Source organism: Nomia melanderi, chromosome 14 (assembly GCF_051020985.1).
Source record: "Nomia melanderi isolate GNS246 chromosome 14, iyNomMela1, whole genome shotgun sequence".
NCBI classification, from domain to species: Eukaryota; Metazoa; Arthropoda; class Insecta; order Hymenoptera; family Halictidae; genus Nomia; species Nomia melanderi.
Window position 1 is genome coordinate 8,114,680 of NC_135012.1, and position 14,195 is coordinate 8,128,874.

At 31.4% G+C, this 14,195-nt stretch overlaps 1 protein-coding gene across 13 annotated transcripts in view; it reads left to right on the forward strand.

Annotated features, from left to right (window-relative positions):
• The window catches only part of milt (trafficking kinesin-binding protein milt), an 83,779-nt gene that overhangs the window by 21,018 nt on the left and 48,566 nt on the right, over positions 1-14,195 (forward strand). For 3 of the 13 annotated variants that reach the window (XM_031992360.2, XM_031992358.2, XM_031992363.2), the window contains 2 exons: positions 9,820-9,924; positions 10,574-10,678. Coding sequence is in view for 1 of the 13 variants with exons in the window: in XM_031992358.2 (XP_031848218.1) it covers positions 9,820-9,924; positions 10,574-10,678 (210 nt within the window). In the remaining 12 variants the exon portion in view is untranslated. Of the gene's footprint in view, positions 1-5,642; positions 5,668-9,819; positions 9,925-10,573; positions 10,679-12,683; positions 12,936-14,195 lie in introns of those variants that run through there. The other 10 variants (XM_031992351.2, XM_031992349.2, XM_031992352.2 and 7 more) reach the window with 5 other exon arrangements.

Genomic DNA, 14,195 nt, shown 5'->3' on the forward strand with positions numbered 1-14,195 from the left:
GTACAGTGAACAATATGAGAAACAATATTTTAGTTCAGTTATTGCACAGCAAAATACATATACAAGTATGCAAATGAGGCACTCTCGCGTTTATCTGTAATTATTCCTTTTCTCCAAACGACAAAAATATATTTTTACCTGTACTTTAATACTTCACTCTACTATTAGTAATCGAAATACAACCAATATATAAAATCAATCGAGATACAAACAAATTTTATTTATAAAATAAATAAAAATGGAACTTTTAAACTAAAGCTTCCATTTTCAAGTGTTTTAATGTAGATAAATACACCTGCTGGACGGTGGTACTTTTAAAAAACACGTTAAGTGTTACAAAATATCTGGAATTCAATTTCTTCTGTTTTGAGAGAACCTCTATGTATCTAGGTGACATTATTTTTGTTATAAAAGATATGTAGACCACTATTACTTTTCCAAGTACAATCGTGTAATTTTCTATATCGGTCAAAGCAGTAAGTCATTCTCTACAAAAAAGAAGTGTTTATCTATGTATGTCAAAAGTCCATTAAAACAGAAAAAACTTATAGATTCAAAATGAACACCATGTACTTATGAATAACGACAGAACCTTCAGTGCTTCGTGAAAGAATTCTTCATATCCTGTTTCATCTTTCCTACAAATCTATCTTTTCACTGCAATATTATATAATTTTTTTGGCAACACCTCAAACGTTCGTCGCAGTATCCCAGCGAATCACTGTCATTGAACGAAAACTTCGGCAGTGAACGTATTAACACGTTAAACGCGCTATCGTGTCAAATTCATTCAAGTTCAAATTGCATATTATCTTTCTGTTATGAATTATTCTATTTTACAACAAACGAACACAATATGGAACGTGTTCCACATTAACAATCCACGTATTCCGATAGGAAAATAATAATTCTTCTAAGAAGAACATAATTTCGCAGCAAACCGCTTTTGAATAGTGAACAACAAACATATTTAATGATAAATCATGAAAAAATACAATTTGTTGGTCAATCCATATTCAGAAATTTGACTATTTGACTCATCTTTCAGAAAATTTCACGCACTAACAAACACAAGAATACTTCACGTCCAATGGGAAATTCTTAATTAATGTCCAACTGTTAATATGTTTTCTATTACTAATGAAGTGGTTCCCATGGTAACTGACACGTCAAGCTATTTATTTTCCAAAATATTGTCGTGTTCCATATTGAGAGCAGTTAACTATAGCTTTCGCTGAACGCATATACGCGCTTACAGCGGTCAAAGAGTTAATTATCATTCGTCCAACATTACCAAATATTGGTCCTCACATTTGATACTGTCGGTTGTTAGAGACACGATCAAATGTCAACAAATATGTAACGGAAAATGAAAGGAAATAGAAAAATTTCTACCGACATTGGGCAAGTCGGGCAAGAGACATCTAACGAGATAAACGTTGTTAGCTAGTTTGTCTAACGCACCGGTGTGTATCATTGTACTCTGCCGTGCGAAGCCTTCGCTGTGCGAGGGTTAACAACATTTATCTTATTAGATACGTGCTCCTGTCGCGACAGAGCTTGATACTACATTTTTCATCCGATTGTATTTTCCTCAGTGCCATTTTTAACCCCTTCGTCGTCATTCGAAATTACTGGAAAGCTAGAAAACGCCTAGATAAAGGAAAATTGTACATGAAAAGTAACTGTTCATCCTGTTAACTGAAATTTAATTCGAAAAATTTCTTATTGTGCATGCAACAAAGTCGAGCAATTAAGTATATACTCGTTAAACGCAGTGCAAATGTACCTATAATGTATTCTAACGAAAGATTAAAGCAACACGAGGAAGAATTACATGTGTATCTAAAAAAAATGACTAATTCATCGTTGAAAAGATATTGAACATTTAAACTATTGACCATTTTTATTCGACATCAGTTGTCTTAGATGCTGTAATTATTTTGAAGCTCAGAAACAATGTGTTGAGGTGAACTCGACCTTATGATTTATTTCGCAACTGCAGTCGATAGAGCTATTTTACTGTTTACAATTTATTATTACGTCTATGCGTACTCTGAAGCACCACAATTGATAACGAATAAGTAATATTTAATTTGAACTAAAAAGAACTCAGTGATATTTGTATTTGCTAAATTCTGTTTGAAGTCTTCGCCGTGAGTCCGACACGATATTCTAAGGCAGGGGGTTAATAAACTATTGTAGCTGTGAAGACTGCTACTGAAACAAATGAGTCATTCGTTCATCGAAGTTATTAACCCTGTAAAATAAATTTTAATGAAATCACTTTATCGATCAGTCTCTGAAGTATTTTAATAATGAAATTTGTAAATATTCGAAAAGTAGATCAAAGTTAATCACCTTGATCTGCGAACGGCACAAATATTAAAATCTAATTAATGATGTATATGTAATAAATTAATAATTGATTAAATATATTCATAATTAATTTATTACAAATTCATGTCATTCTGACGGTTATTAAGTTTGAAACGCACAATCATGGTTTCATTGATAAATTATTATTATTTATGCGATCGATTCATTGAGTTGAACAGAAAGTTTTATTGATAAAATTCTTAGGCTCGAACTTGTAAAAATTTGTCAATTACTTAATTCATTTTCAAGATACCTTATCAAGAGACCTTTCAAGCTACTTTATTAAGAGAGATAAAGAAATGAGAGATTATTTATTTTAGATAAAGAAATAAATTATTTCTTCTTTTATGAAATACTTTCTCCCTAAGTGTACCGACAACACTTTCGACCCGATATAATATGGTGACCATTATAGCTATAAGATACGGTGATGGTCGGCGGTTCGTTTCTTCTCGGTACACACGGTGTTTCGAATCAGCTGACGAGATAATTTTACGAATCTGACGGCGGCGCAGAAATAACTAACGCACTTTGTTGCGTGGCTCCGAAAATAACCGACCTATTAAGGGTCGGTCATTTCACGTTCTCTTTATGTGATATCCATTCGCCCATTTCATTGCTATCAAATCAGCCGACTGTGTTACATGAATGGACTAAAAAGATTTGCTATTTTCGTAGAGTCAGGGGGTTATTAATTACCAGTAACTCCAAACTTTGTTCGTAGTACTTTTATAATTTAGACTACGGATTTTCATGGATAATCAAAATTTTCTGAAGCAATTTGAAGAAGCACAAATTAAGTAGAAATCAATTTTTTCTCTTACAAATTTGAATACGCTGAAAGTAAAACAACGATATTTCTAAATTCTCATGAACATTTCTGTATTTTATTTTTATGAATAATCAGAAATTTTCTGAAACAATTTAAGGAAACATAAATTTGTAAATAGAAGTATGTTTCTTCTCTTAAAAATTTTAATACGTTGAAATAAAGCAACGACATTCTGAAATTCTTATCAATATATCTCTATTCTATATTCCAATTTGTATTTATCGTAAATGTGTAAAATCTGCAGTGTACTAATAATTATTCTCATCGTTTCTTTATTTTGAATTTGTTTAAAGTTCGTTATTTTCCAGTGTCACAGGTGTTCATATTTTTCAGGTTACAAGAATTATAGTTAAAATTGCATTTAACTGTTCTTTAATTTAATTCATTAAATTAGGCTTTTTTCGAGATATGAAACGTCAAACATGCCAAAAATCATCTATACGTTAACTCATATTTGTCCTTGTAGGAATATTCGTCATTTCGATACTTGAAAAACTTTTCGCAGACCTTGCTGTATGTTTTTTAAATGGTTTTTATCATAAAAATTAACACAAATACAGATTTACTTTATTATTGACTTCTGAAATTTTATAGAATTCTACAGAAATATATTCTTGTTACATATTTTTTTTTGTATTTAACTAAAGTTAGATTTATTGTTTAATAAAATTAAAATCAGGCTAGATCATTTGTTACTCTCTGAGTGAATATAATCCTGAACATAAACAGAAAAATAATAATATTTTTCAATTCTATAACTTTGACCAAAAATTGAAATTTCAATAGTTTTCAAATATATTTTCAGTATACCAGTATTCATTAGCATTAAATAAAGGATTGTATTGATATTCTTTTAATCATTCCTTCTTGTTTTCAAAATAACTGTCTTCTCTATGTATCTGTGAACTAGAATAGGATTCCAAAATTATACTTTTACTCATTCTGTAAAAAACACATTTTCTTCGTTACTCATCAAAAATTTTATTAATATTCATTTTTTCTCAAGAAAAATTCGCAGTTACGTTCGTATAGTTTCAAAATGTAATAATATGACGAAGATATATAATATTTTAATTATTACCTATTGATGTTTACTTTAATTAACCGTTGAAATTAATATACATAAATTAAAATATTACTGTGATGAGCCACATGACAAATATCATTATAATATTATTAATGTATAATAATCTAATAACATAATCAATATTATAATTTTGCAATTAATCTTTAGTACTGTCAAAGCAGTTGCCTATAACAGTATTCAAAATTACATACCTCAGGGTTAAAAAATCATGCACGATGTTCTTGCAAAAATCTCACAAGTTATATTTCATTTCATATCACAATATATATTTCATTTAAATAAAAAATAAATTATTTCCCTTTTACAGAAACAAAAAATATTTCTTTGAAATCTTTCTTAAAATACTGTTAACACAACGTTCAAATAATTTTTTAATTATTTTGTTTAAAATTTCACGTCCAGTTTCATTTTGACGTCTTCCACCCCAATTTTCAAAGACTCTTTAAAACTCGATTGATCGTGAAATGGTGTCATGAGTAACAAAAATAAGTGAATACAATTATCAAAAATATTTGTGGAAATCGATCTTTTTGTAATGAATCTATTCAGGGTTCGGTAAAGAAACCAGATTGGCCAACGGCCAATAGATTCGTTCTATTTTGTTCTCTCTCTTTCACTGTGCCGACTAAGTTCTATCCCGACTTGTGAATCTACACGAGCGTTTTCTTCACTGTCTCATGTTCCGAAAGTTTCACTCTTCGCAACAGCTCAACACCTGTTAGAAGCAATTATCGCTGGTGCTCGAATTTCTTCGCAAAGCTCGGCGATACCATCGTTTAACTTCACTACTCGCAAACATCGCATGTGTTCAGTGAAATTTCCGATTCTGTGACATGTTCCTAAAGTGCAAACCACTCGATCCCTAAATCCGAATGTGAACATCATCAGCTGGATCTTCGCGAATGTCATAACATTCGTCTGTAGTCATTTTTATCGATGCTTCTCACCTGTTACGAATTCTTTCGAATGTAAGACAATAAAGCTCTACAGCTTCTCAGCACGATTACGCAATTTTGTATTTTATCCGAAAGATTTCGATTAACGTCTTGTTCGAGAGAACAGTGAACACTGTGGGAACAAAGGAGAATATAAACGAAATGAGATCGTAAGGAAGATATAAACGCAAGATTCGACGGTAAATTGTATCGTAACAGTTGAGCGTGTGCACGTATGTGTTGACAGAAGTTGAATATCAAGTGATCGTGCGAAAACGGAGACAAAAGTATTGAAAAGGAACGATGAGTGGGAACTTCTAGCGCGGAAAAAAGGATTATGTACAGTGGTGGTGCATCAACCCGGCCGAGTGGGCCTACAAAGCTTAAAAAGTTTCTCGAAAAACGGAATAAAGTCCTTAGCAAATGGAGAGATGGTACGATTTCCTTAAAAAAATGTATTTCACCAATTTCGTGCAAAGAATATGTCGTTTTATGCCAAGTATTTCGTTTAATTCTGTGTGTTTTTTAATAAATTTATGGTAGCTATAAGTACTATAGCTACTTCTCACGTCCTCAAGATTATATGAGCCATTCAGACGTTCAAGTGACTACCTTCACAGAACGAAAAATAGAAAAATTTTAATTAGAAACCAGTTAATGTTTTAATAATAAAATTTAAAAATATGGGAAAATTATAATTGGCTATTTTAATCGGTGAACGACTCTTTCAATTTTGAAATGTTCTAGGAGTACTGGGGATTATTTGTAAGAATGTAGTTTTGCATGGTTTTAATCCTTCACAATTTTCTTCATATGTTTAAAGTTATTTGAAAGTACGATTGATAATTTTGTGATATCTTTGAACTGTTGAAAGAATTAATTTTTGCTGTGTTCGAATCTGTGTACTTCGTTATCATAGGAGATAAGAGGTGCGCTTGCATCGTGTTTGCTTCAGATGCTGCTAGGTGGCAGCACTGATACCACTGGTGTGGCAACATTACCTCGTTTATGTTTAAACCTTGAAGGCGATGCCTGGGTTTATTTCGACCCAGATTTTCAGGCTTCATTTAACTTTTCATCTTTTGATAGTTTGCTAAAGTTGTTAGTTTACTATATTACATTTAATAAGGGGTGATTGTTCTATCTGATAAAAGAACATTTGAAAATATAATTGTAAAAATTGGTAAGTAAACATTTAAACCACCACAGACATCGCTGCCCATTAATCTTTTGAAAATTAAATGTTACTAATAATAACATTAATTATGCAGGGTGTCCTATAGAAATCCATACAATTTGACATTATATTTTATATTTAAACTTAAAACTCATATGTGATGATGAAACTTTTATTTTACTTATTATTTTTCCAAATCAATTATTTGTTATGTTCAATGAAGAAATTATCTTTTTTACTTTTATTACTTTTATTTAACGTGAAAAGAACGTAATTTCATTAAGTACCTTAATACAGAGTGATATAAGTAGAAAATTCGATTAAAACTTTTTTTCTTGAAAATTACAAATACGGCATATGTGATGAAAAACAAAACGATCTTTTATGTGGCGAATGTGTATAAATAAATAATGAAGTGTATTTTAAAAATATTCATATTTTTATAGTACATTCCTTTTGTCTGTATGTTTTTCATGGAAATTGTTAAATAATATTTTATATCGAAACGTTAGATTCAAATGAACAATGAAAATCCAGATTTAGGTCGCACTTGACCTGGCGTTAGACTACGGCACCGCTATTTTCTGTTAGCTTTCCGGCAGAAATAAATATACTACAGATTTTAACCATTTACGGCATTTTCTTATTATCATTAATATTACTATTTATTTTCAAACTGTCAACTACGAAATTGACTTTATAATTACAGAATCCTGAGCAGCTCAATGCTATCTTAACATTCCCATCTTTCCATTTACTCGCTACTTTCATTCTCATCCTTTCATTTCTTATTTCCTAATTAAGGAGACCAGAAGAAAATCCATTATCCTTAGTTTCACTGGAAAGCCTTATTATTTCCTTTAAATTTATAAATATTAGTCCAAAATATAATTCCCTGCAAATCTATTTTTCAGATCAATATTTAAAAATTTGTATGAAATAATAAAGTCTCCTGTTGAAAACAGAAATAATGGATTTCTTTCCAGTCTTCCTGATTATATTCTATAGTATTATATGTACATATGTACTTATTTTCAATTACACACCTTTTCTTTTTATATCTTTTTATTATATTATTACATCGTTACACAGCTTCTCCTTTTCTCTTATCCAGCTTAATTTACTACTCTTCCATTTCTCAAATTTTTCCTATTTATCACTTTTTGTAGCCTGATCCCTTCGTTCTATGTCTTTACGGTCCCTTACCGAAAGCATTCCCTGTGTTATAAATTTCATTGGTGCAGCAACCTAACGCCAGGTAGACGGGAGTCCCAACGACCATTGGCAGGTCAGGTCTGCTGCCAAAGACCCAGGCATTCATAAGATACTGGGGTCCTTGGACATCTGCACATCACGTGCATACGAATTTCAGGTTTATTGTCCCGGCAGTCATTGTCCCGGATTCCCAGAATAATACATGCAAAATTTGTAGAAGAGAGTCCTCTCTCCTTTTCTCTCAAACGACTGTACCAGGCTTACTCTTCTAAGTACTTGGAGTTATTCCATTTTTCTGTAGTGTACCTGTATAATATTATTATACATTTTACTTAGAAGAAAAATAATAAGCAAAGGAGATAAACAATCATTCCAACGAAAATATCAAATAAATTCATTTTTATGGTTAAGTTGAAAACATTATTTTCAAACGATAAATTTGCCAAGTATTTAAATAATGTATTATATCACGTGTATTACGTTGACGAAATTTTTGTCATAAAATTCATTTGTGCTTCGTTAAAACATTTGTAATGGTTTCCCATTTAATAGAATATTGTAACTATGAAAAGTTGAAACGAATGCTGGTTATATGTGTCGAAGAAACATTGCCAAATTCTTTAGCGAGACAAGATTGAGAACCACTGGCGTAGACAGTGTAACAGAACGCGCGGTACAACCGTGCAGGGGGCAATTCTACGTGTAAAAATAAGTCGAAAAGAAAAGATACAATGTTTTCGTTTAAAGACACGCTTTCAAGAAAATCCGTTGAATTCGCATGCACTCGGAGCGTGCGTTTTGTAAGCGGTAAATGTAAACGTACATATCGAAGAGTAGAACTGTACATGAATATATTAACATTTATTATCACGATGTTGACACTGTTCACTAACACATTTGCGTTCAACGATATTTTTACTTTTCTCTAATTGACAACTGGGTGAAATAAGGACATTTGAAAACTGGTTGCTACGAACTTCTGTTAGTAACCTTTTGCACTTGAGAGGTAAACTCTCAGTTACTTGATTTAATACAACAAAACTATGAAGTTGAATATTTAGTATTTTAAATTAAACTTTGCATTGCTATGTGAAGTATTTAAATAAAATAGCTTTGTTGCTTAATTTATCTGTGAATTATCATTAAATTCGTTTCAAACAATGTCGTCTATGTTCCATTAGAGAATGTTGACTATCGAACTTATATTTAATTGTTGGTCGAAGTAAATAATTACGATGCATTAATATTTATTAATTTATAGAAACAGTATAAAATATTATAACAGTATAGAAGTAATATAAAATATTACAATATTACTTATGGAAATAATATGAAATTAATAACGCGCATAATCGTTGTCTGACATAGCAGCCGATCAGATTGAGCGTCAGTGCAAGTGGCAATATGTTTCCAGTTAATTTAGCTCGACAGCACCTACAAGAATCGATTACACCAGTGTTTTTCATAGAGCAAGTTCCCTCGTGAACAATGAAAGTTCCACTTTAGTAGATTGCTCGTTTAAATAAATATCCTCGCAATATGTTTCTGCCGGAGGATCACCTTTACATCCACACTTTTATTTTCAACATTTGCCTCCGAGTTCCATTTTTATCCGTAAATAGTCTCGAACGTTTAATCTAAATGATCCATGACAAGGAAGTTTTCAAAGATTTTATTCCGTACTTAACATCGTGCGTCAGTGTGCGATAGATCTTGTCCTCGTTGAGCTTGTACATCACGGTTCGACGACCGTATTATGAGTAATCGAGTGGTCGTACAGAAAATAGATGGTGTCTAGCTTCGTTACCATTATTAATGAAGGAAGTATACGAACCAGATTATATTATAAATACGAGATTAAAGATGTCATATAGAATGTAATTTTGTAATAATAAAACAAAATATAAATTTGTAGTAATAAGGTAAAATATAAATTATATTTTAAATATAATTATGTATAATTTTATTTAATATATATATAATAATTATTATTATTACTATATATATAATTATATATAATTAATATATCGCATATCAAATATTACGCTCGGTAATTGTAGTGTTAAAGATATAAACAGCGAAGAATTTTCCAGAGTAAGACGAAGATTTAAGATTGCAATAAGAATACGTGAATTATGAATTGACACGAGAAAATAATATTGAAATGTTTGAAAACGTCCTGTTTTTTTTACAGAGGTCTGCAGCGGCGGCGAACTACCAGAAGTTGAAATCATCAGTTTGTTAGAGGAACAAATACCTAGGTACCGTCTGCGAGCTGATACCCTCACACAATTTCAAGGTAAACGTGTGCACAGAAAATTAGTATCCTCGTTTTAAAGTTCAATGTCAATGCTCACACTCGCCGGATTTCACCTTCCGAGATCGAAGCATTGTACTCGCAAGGTCGCGTTAATAAAGTATTTTCTGCAATATTTTCGAACGAATTTCGTTGATCCTGATTCTTGAAATCTTGTGAATATTCGAAATAGAGTGGACGAAACTATTTTCTTACATAACGTGCATGGGCATTGCATGCCTGTGACGTGCATATAATTCAACCACGTATGAAACGTTATTTAAAAGCCACTTTAAGATTCCGGAAATATATAAGCGTCTATCAACAAACGTAAAATTGGTTCGAGTTATATAAGAGTACCTAGTTTCAGAGAAGCAACGTCCTCCTCGGGCTGTGGTTTGAGAAAATATGCATTGGATAGTTCGTAGAAGTTCTCCATTGTAATTGATAGAACGAAATATTTTCTTAAATAAACTTTATTTAATTATTTACGATATATTTTCGTTTTTCGTTGAATGCTAAGAATTCGAATTAACGTCTTAAGTAAGACTTCAGATTAACCAGATATTACTTCAGAAATGTGTAATTTCGATTTTATGTTCTAAGAGATGTTACAAATGTCTTAACACCTTATTTTGTTTGTTATATTCAGGATACGAAAACTCTGATTGGTTTATTCCGTCACCGGCACTAAAAACAGTTGACACTGACTTGAAATTGTCACCGGACCAAATCCGGGAGACCCTCAACTACTTTAGTAAGTACTTTCTATATTAATATTCTTATCTTTATTATCTTTTATCAGTTTTATCTTTTATCATTTATGCTCACGTGTCCTTGTCTCAATTAATACCGTTGATTCCATGGCTCTGTCGAATTTATGCAATGAAGCTCTTGCGTTCTGACAAATTTAACAAACTCATACTGTTATATACAATTATAGGAACAATTGTTAACGATTATAGGAACAAATCTGATAAGAATGAACAGTGTTACTAATTTAAACCTTTAAACACGTAATATCCTGAATAACGTAACTTTCAAATATTTCAATATTTTAAGCAATAATGTTTCGAATAATTTACTAATCTTCAGGAATATTATTTCCCTTAAACGCTTGGCTAAAATTCTAACCTCGGCGAAAAGTGCAACTGCAAACCATCTTATGTAACTGATTAATAGTAACCTTCAATTATTGGAAAATGTTCCACCTCGAAGATAGACTAAGGAAATCATATCCGTCATTCATCTGTCTCGTAAATCGGATTTACAGCTTTCTCGATTTTTTTCTTTTCAGCCGACAAGGCAATATTTTCGACGATAAAACTCCAGTTTTATCGTTCACCGTTGTTATCGGTAATTAGTGATAATTTTCTTGGAATATTCTCAGCATTCTTTAAGTTATATATTTCGACGTGTTTGTCCTTGGAGAAATGTTGCATTGGAACATATAAAAATGTTCAGTTATACATAATATTCGCTTTGTTATTTTGAGTTCCATTTTTTAACACTGGAACTACCGAATATTTGTTGCGGTTGATATATAATCCTTATAAATATTGTAACAATACATTTTTTGATAATTTTTTCAAACATTTTTTATAGCAATTAAATTGAATTGTTTATTTTCAAACTCATTCCGGGTATTCAATGCTTTTAAACTATCAATAATTGCAAAAAAAAAATTAAAACCCGCAATTTTAATGGGTACCGTGGTTCTTGTATTAAAGAAATAATTTTCTATGACACACCGAAAAACTGATTTTTACTGGTTGTACTATTCACTTCCCAACTCCGAACTGCAGGACTTATAAAACAGTATGTAAATACACTGTACGTTACCGCTCCAATAATTCTTTGCCGTTCGGACCATTAACTGCCCAAACATTAACGGTAAGAATCATTTACGCATATGTATGCGCATAATACAACTACAACTGATTTTTCTATTTTTCTTTTTTTAGATCATGTTATGAAATTTTAATCCTTTGCTCTCGACAATATTTTTCATTATAAAAATTTATTATTTTCTGGTGAAATAATACAGAATTATTTGATTTCTATGTTTCATATGTTTATGCCTTATTCAAAATTTTGTATTAAATTTTTTATTTTACAATTTTACTGTGTTCAATCAAGAAGCATTTCTCATAATGCAAAGGGTTAATATAATTTTCATAAAATCTTCAATCTGTGAGCATATTTTTGAACTCAGGTTTTTTAAAAAAATTATCTGACCATTATCCGATTTCTCTTATCCAGTTTAATATTCTGATTTGTTTACACGAGTATAATAGAATTAATCCATTTAATGATTCTTATGTGAAAGATATTTCCTAACTCGAAAATATACTTACTAAATAACACTTCTATGAATTCTTTAACATATGTTTATAAACACTCATTTGTTTTCAAGGAGCAATCTAAATATTTAACTTCACAAACATATACAAGGATTTACTGAAATAATAAGCAGATACTAACATTGGATTATTGTTATTCTTTTCTTTATGAAATATAATTACCATGTACACTGATAGTGACCATATTATTTTGCTGAACTGATAGTGTTTACGAATCATTTTAGTAAATACTACTCACGTTGTATTTGAACTAGCGTTTTACGTATCATTCATAACAAGTTACAACGCACCAGTCGGTTTCCCGTCGACTGTCCAATCGTAGCTGCCGCCCGGAAGAGTCGTCGACCAATGGGAGCGCTCGACCCGGCGCTGCTCTGGAACTTCCATAGTTCACTTTAGTCGCCGTTCATTCTCCACGTTGGGAGGGTGTTCTGCGTCTGTTTTCTTGTCATGTAAAAAAAATTTGTTCCGTGCTTTTACAAATTAACCGAACGTGCTTCTTCGCGCAATGTTTGTTTGTTACACTGGAACGACACCTCTGTGAGCTACGTGAAAATATCGTGAAATGACAGTTGGAAGTGAATCGATGTTTCAGTGCAGTATTATTTTATATGTTTTTTTTGTTCTGTGCACGTATCGTTAATCGTACGTGTACGTAATATCTTCTTTGTTCTGTTGAACGGTTAATGCAATAAGATCAATATGCAGACGATGGTCGTAGTTTTTCTGTGAATTAATTATCACCGTGGGATCTTGAAACGTCGTTTATTGTTCTGATGTTTTTATTTTTAGTATTCATGATTCTACACTGTTTTTATTCAATGAAATCTGATGATGAAATTAGTAATATCTTCAAGGATTAGAAATGACCTATTCATAAATTTCATGAGAACGCGAAGATAATAATTATAAGAGATTTTTGTATAGTGTTTACTATGGTTTTTCCGATAAAAACCAATAGCAATGCAGAATGTTCTGTTATATGTGGGGAAATATGGTTCGTTTAAAGTATTGACATTTAGGTTAGGCCGAGGTAACTTTCTAATAGCAATGTTTTTTGCTGTTTAATTGAATTAACTTCTATATTTTCTGCGTCGTTTAAATATCATTATATTAAAACATGACAGTCTTCACATTTTCTGCAACAGTGGAGCAAAACTTTTGAAGCGCGATGAATTTTAAACACATGCGTCGCATAGGTTATGTTAGGTTAGAGCTACAGGAAACTGTTGTAGGAGCATCTTGCACATAAGACTACTAACATATTTTCGTCGTTTTAAATGATATACGACGGTTTTTTCAACGTTTAGATAACATTTATTATTTATTATTTATTCCACATTTAAATAAGTCACTTTAATTTTTCTCGTGCTTATTTGGAAAATGTTATATTTGGCTCTCGAGTGTATTTTCTCATTCCTCCTCTCAAACCACCGCATAAATTTCGTACATCGTTACATAAGCTCGAGATATATCTTTTTATCTCTGTACAGCCGTGATTGATAAAGAAATGACAGAACCGATCATAGTTCGTTTTAACACGAATGCTTCGCAGACTGAACGTTGAATAAAAAAATGTAAATTTTGCGTGTCCACTTCAGCCGAACATTTTGAAAAATAAACCAATTGTATATTTAAGAATATACCAAGTGATTGAAGTCTTTCAAGATTTCGAGTGGTGGAACGTGAAAAGATTGAGATGCGTAGATTTGGATATTCATTATTTATGGCCGCACACACATCACGGATGCTGGTTTTACTTTTATAAAGTATTTACAGTGTTCGTTGTAACTTTTCACATTACTTTTTAGTCACAATTAAAGAAAAATAATTGATTAACTTCTGAACAACAGCAATGTCTTAATTAACAGGAGTGGTAATTAATTTGTGCTATTTATTCGAATGGTACGC